The sequence below is a fragment of the Numenius arquata genome, chromosome 3 (assembly GCF_964106895.1).
Source record: "Numenius arquata chromosome 3, bNumArq3.hap1.1, whole genome shotgun sequence".
NCBI lineage: Eukaryota > Metazoa > Chordata > Aves > Charadriiformes > Scolopacidae > Numenius > Numenius arquata.
In genome coordinates, this window is record NC_133578.1 from 2992674 (window position 1) to 3005188 (window position 12515).

The 12515-nt window shown below is 41.0% G+C and overlaps 1 protein-coding gene across 4 annotated transcripts in view; it reads right to left on the minus strand.

Annotated features, from left to right (window-relative positions):
- MBD5 (methyl-CpG binding domain protein 5) overlaps window positions 1-12515 on the minus strand; it is a 47272-nt gene that overhangs the window by 13335 nt on the left and 21422 nt on the right. For 2 of the 4 annotated variants that reach the window (XM_074145066.1, XM_074145065.1), the window contains exons 5-7: window positions 7106-7432; window positions 4490-4707; window positions 1533-2741 (exon numbers count right to left, since the gene is read on the minus strand). In XM_074145066.1, coding sequence (XP_074001167.1) covers window positions 1533-2741; window positions 4490-4707; window positions 7106-7432 — 1754 coding nt within the window. Of the gene's footprint in view, window positions 1-1532; window positions 2742-4489; window positions 4708-6403; window positions 7433-12515 lie in introns of all 4 variants that reach the window. The other 2 variants (XM_074145064.1, XM_074145063.1) reach the window with 1 other exon arrangement.

The following is a 12515-nucleotide window of genomic DNA, read 5'->3' on the forward strand; positions in this document are numbered from 1 at the left end:
TACCGAATTCGTTACCCATAGGGGACAGTGATATGGTACACCTCTTAATTTTTCCGGTTTTGTTTTATCTTTTATACTTTGTCATCCATCTCCTTTGCCTATACTTTATAAACTGACTTGTAACTTGGGGATCTAACCTTTATAAGGAATGAGCTTGTAGGCATTCAAATACTGTTATTAAAGCTTGTTGATTTCTCCATAAAGTAAATACTTGGGTTCAGCGTACTCAGACGGGAGCTCTTTAAAACCTTTGTGGCCAAAGAGATCAACAGAGAAGCCACCGGCAAAGAGAGACTGAAGTTCTCTTGAACCAGGGTTGAAACCACACTGGCCAAACATCACCCCAGTTATTTACAGCACCAATTCATCAAAGACTCATTGGAATGTTTGGGGAAATGACATTTGCACATCAGCCTCAGGTCACCCTAGGATCACGACCTGCGCTAAGACCAGCAGTGGTTCCACCACAGAGACACCAGGTCCAGCCCAAGAAGTTCCTCCAGCCTCACTGGTGGAAGGCTGTTGATGAAGAAGCCCTCCTCAACATCTTCTTGTACTCCCTCTCCTCTGGATATCTGCTGTTGGCCACATTTAGGGGAATGGGATACTTCGGCCCAATCCACTATCACCGTTCTTAGGTTCTTACAACTGTTCTTGTGCAACGTACTAGGCAGGTTTACAGGGAAAAGGACCTAATTTTTAAATGGTTTGATTTCTTTGTGCCAGAGGTAAAACGTTATTTCGTTATGTCTTTCCTTTCTGCTCATATATTTTTAAAATTAGCTTTTTATAAAATGGCACTTCAAAGTATTTATATACGGAAGACGTGAAATGTTTTATAAGAACTACAAAAATAAAATATTATACAAGTAGTGGAGACTAAAATTTGAAATATTTATCATAATAAAATAAGCAGTAACTCCTGACAAGTGTGTTTTCTGTACATTCCCCAACAAGCATATGATTTGTCAACAACAAAAAAAGGATTTTAGTACGAAAGAGCAAATTGGAGTGCTTTCCTCACTATTAAAAGACAGTCAAAACCTCCTTTCAAGGTGACAATGCACATGCGTTTCCTCTTAAATAAGAGTGTACGTGTCAATCAGAGAGCTTTTACTTATTACAGACCCCTCAACCTGATTAGATCGATTTTCCTTTTCTGCAGTTTTCAACATTTTTAGATATCCCCATATCAGTTTCTTTGGAGACAGCCAGAAGTTCAACTAAATACACAGAGTAAGTTAAACAATTTTTCGTTAACAACATTTTTTGTGTAGCAAGTCTTTTGTGCACAAATATATAATCTGTTTCATGGCATTGGTAGAAGTTTCTCATTAGATAACTATGGGAAAAATTCAGTTTTGCAAGCTATAATTATGAAAAAAAAAAAAAAAAGCAATTTTCACTATTAAAATAAGAGACAAAGAATAAAATAAAGAATGGACCGAGATAGTTTTGATAAACACTTGTATGGGCATAGGTACATGTGTATATAGACAGATAGATATGTGCATATATATATATAAATATACCTTCCCCTCCTCAGCGTTTTGTTGACATGAATTGTGAACTTCTTCTTCTCTTACTAGTTTTCCAGGCCATGAAGTCAGTCCTTTGATTTGGCCCCAGACCAAGTCGCCAACATTAAACGTCCTCGGCCTGTAATGTATCAGCTCATTTGAAGAAGGGGAGTCTGGGTTCCTTAGGTCATCTTCACTACTGATGCTTTTAGCATCCGAAGGGCTAGGCACACACCCATTAATGCTTTTGGCATTAAAATCTCCATTGTAATGGATATAGTCTTTAACTAACGAACTTTCCAAGCTGTTTGAGGAACTTGGAGATTGCTCTTCCAGAATCAGGTCTTGTTTAGAAGTGTTCAGCAACTCCCCAAATCCTCTGTTCTGCTGAGGCCTGTTTCCGTTTATGTGTGCACATCGTTCCACAGTGTTCTCCAGTCTTTCCTTAAAACTCATCATAGTTCTTTTGTAATTGTTATACCTGAAATTCTCCTCCAACATTTTATCACTTTGACAGTTTCGCTGTGATAACAGTATCTGATGCTGCTCGCCTTGCAATAATGGCAGTGTGGAGATGTTATTGGGCCTTTCGTGACAAGGACTACTATGGATATGGGCAGAGTGGTCTAGAAACTCATCACATTTCCATCTATTTATCTCACTGACAGGACTTTGCTCCCCTTCCCACTGTTTTTTGGGTGTGTTACAACTTGTTGATTTGTAATATTCATACCCATCCCCTTCACTTGAATTTTTACCGTGCTCTGAATTCTTCAGTATTCGTGTTCCTCTAGTGTTCCTTACCCTACCTTCATGATCAGAAACGGCAACGTTTCTTCCATGGATTACTGCGCTGACAGCACTAGAAAGATTTAACGGGTCACCAATTGAGGCTGTGAAGGCACTCATGGCACTCAAAGCTGGAATGGGACTCATCTGTGTTGTACTGCTAACGGCAGTGGTGATCACCACTTGCATTCCTTTGCTTGCAGCATCTACAACCGCTTTGTAGATGGCGTCCACCGATGTATCACCCTGAGCAGCGAGATTGAGGTTATCCTTCGCCTGTTGTCCAAGAGAGGGTTCAGTCCTTTGCTGCAGATCGCAAGATGTTTCTTGGAAAGGAGGAAGCATAGTGTTGGAGCTCTCAGGAACCGGCGCCATTCCCATTTGAGTGATCATTCTTTTGTTTAGGACAGCAGCGTCTTCCTGCATCCTCACCTGGAAAAAAAAAAAAGCAGAGAAAAAGATGGAAATTGCTCTTCCGCCCAAAGTTCCATTTCAACAGACAAACTCTGTTTCACTTTAATAAAAAAATAAGGATGGTGGCCAGGGTGACTGTTTGTTACAGCACATCGTTTTATTTTGGTTATACACCAGTTACGTAGTTTACCAGTTACGCACAAGCTGGAGAGAGAAAACAGAAAAAAAAGCCTAATTTAGAGGAAAACAAAACCACTGGCTCTTAGACTTTGCTTCGTGGATCAAAATAGTCGCCTTGCATGAAATGATACAACCTACCACGCACTGCTGTAACTACATTATCATCTCCTTCAGAGTCTTTACAGGGATTTCCTCTTCCGATGGAAGTACAGCACCCTCCTTTTTGCTCTCAAGTCCTAAACAACTCCACCAAGGCCAATATTTCTGCTCTCAACTATTCTCTTTCGTTCCTTCCCAGACCCTAATTTTCCTTTTTTCCTCCCTACCAAGTGTTCCTCTGGGTTCCCCGTATGCTCCCCATTCAATTTCTGGAACACAGGCCATCGCTTTCCTTTTGGAATTGGCTAACGTTTCTGTTTTTTCCCTTTTGGTTTTGTGCTTCTCTCGTGGGATCTCTTTTTACTTCAGTCCCCTGTAAGCCCTGCATCCCTTTGTGCTGCAGCTGCAACGCCAGGCACTGCCATAGCAAACTGTAACCTTCACATTAAAGCAACTGTGCTTTTTATATTTCTTGTCACATACGTAGGCGGTGAAGATGATGTCAATAATAATGCTATAACAACAAAAAAAATAATATAAAAAACAAAGGTAAGATATTTCCCCAAAGCTCTTTTAAATACTTACCATTACTGTTTATACAACTGAGAATCTGAAGCAAAAAATACCGAGATAAAGCTACCGAAATTCACACGAAAACAAAGGGAGGTAATGGGCAGTTAGAGGACTGTGATTTTGCAAAAGCAGCGAAACATCTACACTGAGAAAATGACACGTCTTCTTTTCTCCTTCTTAAAGGGTAAAAGCACTTTCTGGCACTATCTGCAGCCTCCGTCTTGAGTTCTGCAGCAACCATGGTAATAGTGAATAATAATAAATATGCATTTTAACTCTGGTTTTATTACCTATTTTGGTTGCTGTGCTTCCTGTCAGTACGTTAGTGCGACAGTTCAACTTGCATTATGAAGAATTGTCTATTGAGGTATCATTTTTGCCCAGTTTGTCATTGTACATTCATTTTAATGCCTGTTTTCTTCAGCCCGTACAATCACCATCACAGCCAGCTCTCCCACCCAACTTCGGCGGGAACGTAAGAGGACCGGTACACACAGTCACCTATAATCATTTATCAAGTTTCTAATTACTAGAAAGCGGTATCAATATTTATTTCTCCCCACGGAATTGTCAGAGTGGTCTAAAGGGGTATTTATGATCATTTCTGCAAAATGGAAAATAGTTTTGCTAAAAATGACTAGTAAATGCCACAACAAACATAGCACATTTATTTTCAATCCACGCAGCGTAACTCTTTCCAAAGCAACTATACCCGATTTCTAAGGAAGAAGGTATAAAATTTCAGTAACAAATGTTACTGATTTGCAAAATCCCCAAACTACTGAGAGAGGCAAGGGATTGTATGTACCATATTGCCTTAATCACTCGGCAAAGCAATCAGACTCTGGAGGATATAATTTTACCTACTGAGAGTTGCACGTGTGTTTGAATATCGATTTAATTGTGCTCTCTACCTGGAAATTTTGGAAGAGACACGCCATGGGGTTTGGGTTGTTGGCCGGGCCAGGAATTGGGGGCTGGCCTTGAAAGCCCTGCATGTTCTGATACCCCTGGAGAAGGTGCTGCTGCTGCTGCTGCTGATTTGAAGGAAACATCTGATTGTTGTTTAAGAGCGACTGGAGATGACTCAGCTGATGGTTATTCAAAGTAGTGTTTATAGATGACATGTCACCTGTAATTCAAACACAAGGAAACACAAGTCAGTGTAGTTTTCGACAGTCAGGAGGAATTTCCTCGACTCAAATTGTAACTGGCTGCTAAGCAAATGCCTCTGTCAAACAACACTTTTCCCCTTCAATCTTTTACGGAATGGTCCTCAAGGCATGTGTCTCCTACTCTTTATTCCTTTAGTTCTTCAGCATGGCTTCTTTTGCATGTCACATCTATCTGGACTCTTTCTAAAGGTTTCTGCCATGACTGTCTTTGCCTTTGGAAGGGGACACAGCCAAGTAGGGCAGAGTGAGCTTCTACGATATTCGGTGTCTTGGAATCTCACTCTTAGTTTCCAAAGAGTGACTGCTTCAAACAGTACTGGGGTGGTGAGGGAGAGGAGGAGGAGGAGGAGGAGAGAGAGAGAAAGAGAAAATAGTTTAAAAAAATCAACAAAACTATTTTTTTTCATTAACTATGACAAAATAACGCGAGCTCACTGCAAATGAGCAAAGGCTTTTTGGCTCACGGACACATCAGCCAACGCTCTAAACAAGTTTTTTTTTAATATATTCTAGAGAAACAACTGTATTAACTTTTTGTATTATGCAAAAATATCACTTTACAGGAAAATCATACAATCATACTTCCAGTAAAATAAACACGCTGTTGAACCTGACTTTAAGAAATAATAAAGCTTAAAAATGTATCCATTTGCTGGCTTTTTTTTTTTTTTTTAAATTAAAAGCTCTCGTTTTTCTTAAAATTGCCATTTGCAGGATCACTGGTTAGTTGTATTTTACATGGCAAACGTAAAGCGGGGTTGAGTTCACGATAGCCATTTAGTAGGTAAGTATGAGGTATTACATTAAAATACTTATCAGCTCTTTGCCACTATTTAATTCTTCCTATTAAGTCTATTTATTAGATTACGTAGATCAAACAACAGAGGGGTATTAACTGTATTACATATTCTTGGTAAAAATCATCAAAAGACCCAGCAGAAAAAGAACCACCTTGTATTTAAGGGCTTTTTAATCACTTGTTTTGGGATATAGGTGTTTGTCAAGTGAGATTCCCTGGGTTTCTAAGCTACAAGCTAAAATAAAAAAATAAAAGAGAAATGAGAAAAATCCAAATACACAATAAAGGGCAACCTTCCTCTTTGAACGGGCGCAAGGACCTGCTTCGAGCGCTTTATGGGTTATTTTTCGGGGGGTGTGTTTACGGTTTTGGCCCTTTTGATTCGTTTGGAAAAAAAGCACTTGGCCATTTGTCATCTACTGCGCAGCCACTCGCACTAACCCTGTGATGCCACACGCACTTGAAAGGCAACGCTGCATCCCAGAGACGCACCTGGGCTTTGGAGAACGAAACAAGTCCAATTGCTTTACAGAATTTTTAAGGTGGAGAGAGTAGGTCTAGGTGGCATCAGAATTAAGAATGAAATATGAAATAATTTCCAAAACCAGTATTGAATGTTACTGAGGTAAATTAAGAGTGTATTTTTAATTTCTTACGATGACAGTTATGTTTTTCTCAATAGAAATAAACAAGCTGTAACATACAAAAGCCTTGCAAAAAACCAAAAAGTATGATAAAGTGGAGTCTTTAAAAATAGAAACTAGAATCCAAAATTCCCCCTCCCCAACCCTCTTCCTTTTCTTTTTTTTTAATTTTTTTTTTTCCTTTTATATCTGTGAAGAACTTGAACTTACCAAGCAGACCTGTCCCCAGTAGAGGGTTAAGTAGCTGTGGCACCACAGAGTTATTGTTGAGTTTAGCTGGACCAGATGGATTCCCAGCATTATTAGATATGTTCAGCAATGTTTCTGCCATTGACACCACTGCTGTCCCACCACCCAGGGTTGAGACAGACAGTGCTGCCACTGCTGATGATGTAGTGGTTGTGGTAGTGGTTGCTTGGGAGGAGGTGGCTATGGAAACCTCTGGATGATTAGCGGTGTTGCCCGATGCGGAGTTGAGGACACCTCCCACCAGCTGGGGATTCAAGGCCATTAATGCTGAGGCCCCAGAGACAGCGGGGAGGAGCAGGGGGTTAGAAGTAGTGTCAGTGCCTGAAAAGCTCGGTATGGGGTTGCCCAGGGGGTTGGTTAAAAGGGTCTCCACCCTGTTGCTCTCTGCCTGATTGCTCGGCACATGGTCAGGTGGGGCCGGCATCTGTGTTACTGAGGGTAAAGGGTTATTTTGCTGTTGCAACAGGTCTGAGATGGTCAGATTGAAAGATGGTAGGGGAAGCATGGCAGCTGCTTGGGCTTGGTTCTGAAGGAGGGTTGCTAGAAGCTGAAAATGAACAGGCTGTAATACCTGCCCATCCACGTCACCGGAGAGAAAAGCTAAAGCAGCATTTACATTCGGGTTGAGAAAACCTAAAGGGTTGAGGTTGACCTCAGACTTGCCTTCTCCTGCTGAAGGCTGTAGTATATTTAATAGATTCTGGTTTAGGAGATGTTGCTGATTCACTGGCAAAGAGATAGGTAGAGAATTGAGGAGGTTTTGATTCAAAGAATGTGGAAGATTGTTGTTTGAAGAGCTGTTCTGCGGAAAATGAAGCGAGTGTTCGTGGCCAGCAAAAGGGAATTCGCTCCCCATGGGCAGCTGGCTCTGAAGCGGGTTTCCAGCTGCAGTAGTGACTATAACACCGTCTTGAAGCACGGATGTTGTCTTTGTGATGGCAGGTTGGCTGGTGCCAGCTATGGCTATTGATGATGATGGTCCTGAACCCCCTGCAACGCAAAAGAACAAAATTATTAATAGACTATTGCCTGTTGGGAGACAGTCATCGAAGTTATAAAGCAACCAGGTCAATCCAAACCAGGAATGTTTGATACCCATGCACAGGAAAGAAAATGTCTTGAGCATCCAGACCGGAGCACTTTTAAAATATGAATGAATCTGCCATCAAGCCACTTCAGACACCGTGTGCTGTGACACATCTCATCAGAAATTATTTAACTATACACGTGTTTTTCCCTTAAATTTCTCTGAGTGGGGGTATAAGAGGATTTCATTCATCACGTTTCGATTAGCATAAAACTAAAAGCAACCGTCACTTAATATAGTTAGTTGTGGACCAGTACGAAATTAACTACTGGGAAGAAGGATCTACGGGAGACATGAATGATGCTGTATGAAGGAACGTGAGCACGTGATCTAAACGTAGGTGTGAACCTCATGCTCCTCTATTTCCATCTCTATTCCATTAACAGGGTTTGGGAGAATTACTATTTAAAGCATTATTTTTGACTCCTGAAGAAAAAATACAATGATGATGATTACAAGTGATGATGATGCTTATGATAAAATCTAATGAGCAAAATACATTACGGTCAAGGCAGGTTAGCAGACAAAAACCCCCTACAATTTATAAAAAAGTGTAAATTGGGGCGGTCTAATCATATCTATCACTTGGCATGAAAAGAAAGACCAACTGGGTGGATTTACTGTGAGGGGGTTACATGGAAAAAGTGAGAGAATAACAAAGTTTTGGCCTTCTTCAGCCTCCTTTGCCAAAGCTGAAGGATTAAATAAGTTACTAATTGTCTTTCACTTAAGGCAGAGTCTTGAATTGGCGGTGGTCATACACAAAAACCATATGAGAGGAGACTGGGAGAATTAAAGCAAGTGAAATTGCCTTGAACGATGCCTTTCTACTTCATTCATTGCAATTCATTGGAGAAAAAGCATTAAAAACATGTATTAAAATGCTACACTGCATGTATATAAAATTGTATAATTATAAATGTATTTAACTATGGCTTTGATGCAACGAAATCATTTTCCATTCTCAACTGCCCTGCAAATACGGCTCATAGGATGGAGATCAGAATGTATCGATTACCAGAAAGTAGCAACTAACCATTTTTCTAAAAAAAATACTGTTTGAAAAAGGGATGTGCAACTACGCTATTAACTGCTAAAAACAGAATCAAATCTTTACATCATTTGTGACTTAAAATACCATTTTTCAAGTACTGCAACGTTATGACAACTCAAAAAGGTACAAAATTAACAGAGTACATGAGGCACTGCATTAAATTCACGAGAAGAAAGATCCCACCCTCTCTCCCAGGCACCATTATCGCATTTCGGTACAGAAATTAAATAATAAAGTAAAAAAAAAAAAAACAGATAAAGAACAAATTGTAATCACAAAGCAGAGGATATCCTACTCTGCTGTGATGAGAAATATCTTAACCAAGCAATAAAAGCACTTTCACGACAAGTACATTTCTCCAGGCAGCAGTTTGGAACAAAAAAACAGATACACACTTGAGGAACAAAACCCCAACCCTGCACCAAAAATCTACGTCCCACTGGATTCCCACTTACGGGGTTGTGTCTCACATCTCAGAGGGGGCAGGAACTGCAAACGCTCTGTATCTTGACACCCCCAGGCCTGGGAAACACCTCGTATATACCTGAGAAACCAGCACCCACGCCCTCCCCGGCCTCAGAAATACCAAATTCCAAATTATAGACAACTTCCCCACAAAAGTCAATGAAAAGCTGCCAGTCAGACAAGTTGCTCAGAAATTACTCAAAATTAAGATGAAGTTAATAACAGCAAAGCTATTGGTGGAGATGAGTGAAAACCACAGCTATGGCAAGTAGGTTCGTTTTCTGCCAACGTATCTGTCCTACTACTGGCTACCAAATTCTGGAGAAAAGCCACCTCTGGCCATACCCCCAAAATGGAACGTAAGAGAAAAAAGAAAGATTCTCTTAAGCACGTGTTTACCCATCGAGGTGTACATGACCTACTGAGATGACATGTTAAGAAGATTTTTCGTGTGTGCGCACTTTTTTTTTTCCTTTTAGTATTTTGCTATTTTTGTTAATAAGCCAATAGTAAAACATAGTTTACCACAAAAAAGACATTGAGGGGCTGGAGCGGGTCCAGAGAAGGGCAACGGAGCTGGTGAGGGGTCTGGAGCACAAGTCTTGTGAGGAGCGGCTGAGGGAGCTGGGGGTGTTCAGCCTGGAGAAAAGGAGGCTGAGGGGAGACCTTCTCGCTCTCTCCAACTCCCTGAAAGGAGGGTGTAGCCAGGGGGGGTCGGTCTCTTCTCCCAAGGAACAGGCCATGGGACAGGAGGAAACGGCCTCAAGTTGTGCCACGGGAGGTTTAGGATGGATATTGGGAAAAATTTTACACGGAAAGGGTTATTAAGCCTTGGAATGGGCTGCCCGGGGAAGGGGTTGAGGCCCCATCCCTGGAGGTGCTCAAAAGACGGGTTGACATAGAGCTTAGAGACATGGGTTAGTGATGGGTTTTGTCAGAGTTGGGTTGATGGTTGGACTGGATGATCTTAAAGGTCCCTTCCAACCTGGACAAGTCTATGATTCTATTCTATAGTATAGAATAGAAATACATACATACATATGCTCATTCATACAAATGAGCAGCACAACATAAAATTAAATTCAACGTGTATGCTTACTATTTATTTTTAACACACAACCATAAACTCTGGCTACTCAAATTCAACTACACAAATCCCAGAGAACCTAAATTAAAATATAACTGCACATCCTCCCTTTTTTAAAGTAATCTCTGAAATATTTTAAACTGAATTTTAAGAAAAGTAATAGAGAAAAGTCTTTAGAATCTTTGTGGCTAAAAGCAAATTCTTTTCGTTTCACCGAAGAAAACACACCCACTTGTAGTAGTTTCAAACTCTCACGCCAGGCTTGTAACGGGTCAGTGTGTCACAGAGGCCCCAGTGATACACGTTATTAACAGGTACCTGTTTGCTCACAAAAAAGGAAATTTTTCAATTTAGTTGTTTTGTTAAAGTCAGTATCCAGAACTGACACTCCAAGGATTTAAATATTAGGAAAAGCCCCAAAGACCAAACTACAGATTTAAGAAATACCATTACCAAGTCATTCCTACATGGTTTTAATGGAAGAATCAGCTGCACCAATCAGATGACACAAGATGGATGCCCACCGTGCTTAAAAATACATAGGGCCTCTTAAATAACGGTGGCTGAAAAATTGCTCACTGAAGCGAAACTCTGTCGCTGCACTTTTGAGACACACTTAACGTTCGTCTCTTTAGTTGTAATGTAGTTTAAGATGGACCAGGTAATACCCGAACGACTTCAGATTGGCCATTCCTCCCCCTTGGGAATGACCTTCCACGCAAAATCTTACCGTCATTGAGATAAAAGCAGAATGCCATCAGCCTGACCTGCAGGAACAGGCTGATACACTGGATTTTCTAAGGCAGGAGTTCTTTTCAGGCAATTTTTTTTTTTTTGGAAACTCTTTACTCCTGCAATAGGGGAAAGAGAGATATACAAGCTTTTTCCTCGGTGGCTAAGAGAGTCTTCCCTCACTGGTAGAAATCACATTCTATGTGTTAAGCAGCACATGGATAGATTTTTAATTCAGACATGAGGCAACTATTCTATATATAGAGCTCTCATGAATATAAAATCTAATTTTGGTATTTTCAAGTGGACCTAATCTCCGTTTCTAATTTATTTATGATCCTATTTTCCATTCCACTCAGGTAAATGACCACACGGAAGAGTATCTGGTGTGAAGTAAATCTCAAACTTCTAAAACTGTTGTGAAGTTTTTGCCAAACACTGCTCTGACTTCTATCCCCCATCAAACCAGCTTCTGGAGATCCAACCTAAGAGGTCTAGAGCACGTTCAACACTTGCCCTTTCTCCAGCTTACTTAGGCAATTAATTAATTGCGACTGGAGAAAAAATAAATCTTGATGGATTCCGAGCAGGAGGAAGAAAATGTGTCCTTATTTCAATCTAGACTTGAGAAGTTTGGGAGTGGAAGAGGCGATGAGCAGCCAGACTTCAGCAGGAAAAGAAAAATCAGCTTCTGTTAAAATCAGCTTCTGTTAAACCTGCCTCACAGAGAGACACAGTAGGAACTGGTGTAGGCAAGTCCTGAATTGGGTAGTAGCTAATGCAATATTTACAACTGCGTTCTGGGACAAATCTATGTCTAGCAACAGACTGAATTGCCAGAATATGATTTCTGGATCCTTTTCAAAATACCATCTCCAACAAGTCAATATTCCAGATGAAGAAACGCACGCATACCCATTCTCATTAAAATATAGTGCTGCTAGACATCTTCTGAATGTTTGGATCCAATCCAAAACAGAAGATCTGAATTATTTTTTTCCCCTTTATAGAACAGTTATAATTTCCAAAATTGTGATTGATAGCGCTACATCAACAAGGTGCAGAATTCCATCTTCCTCTGAGAAGACCATGAGCCCTCTAAACCGTCCTTCCCTAGTTTCAACAAGAAATCTCCAAGATCCAGGACGAAAGTGAGCAGTCCTGTCTTTCTGACTCGGGAGGAGAACAGATGCAATGAGAAGAAAGTGATGCCTGGTATTGGCAGCGCGAAGATGTGAAATTCTTTGAAACAGCATGAAAAATGTAAGATCAAAGCAACTACATGAAACCAACTACACTGTGAGTACAAGAGAAGAAACATAGAATCATAGAATGGTTTGGGTTGGAAGGGACCTTCAAGACCATCCAGTCCCACCCCCTGCCCTGGGCAGGGACACCTCCCACCAGACCAGGTTGCTCCAAGCCCCATCCAACCTGGCCTTGAACCCCTCCAGGGATGGGGCAGCCACAGCTTCTCTGGGCAACCTGGGCCAGGGTCTCACCACCCTCACAGCAAAGAAGTTCTTCCCCACATCTCATCTCAGTCTCCCCTCTTTCAGAGTCCTAAGAACAGTCCCGGCCTTTCGAATCAGGCAGTAGCACCAAAGCATGGCAGCAGCGATCTGGAACTGACTCTGGATGTCCTTGG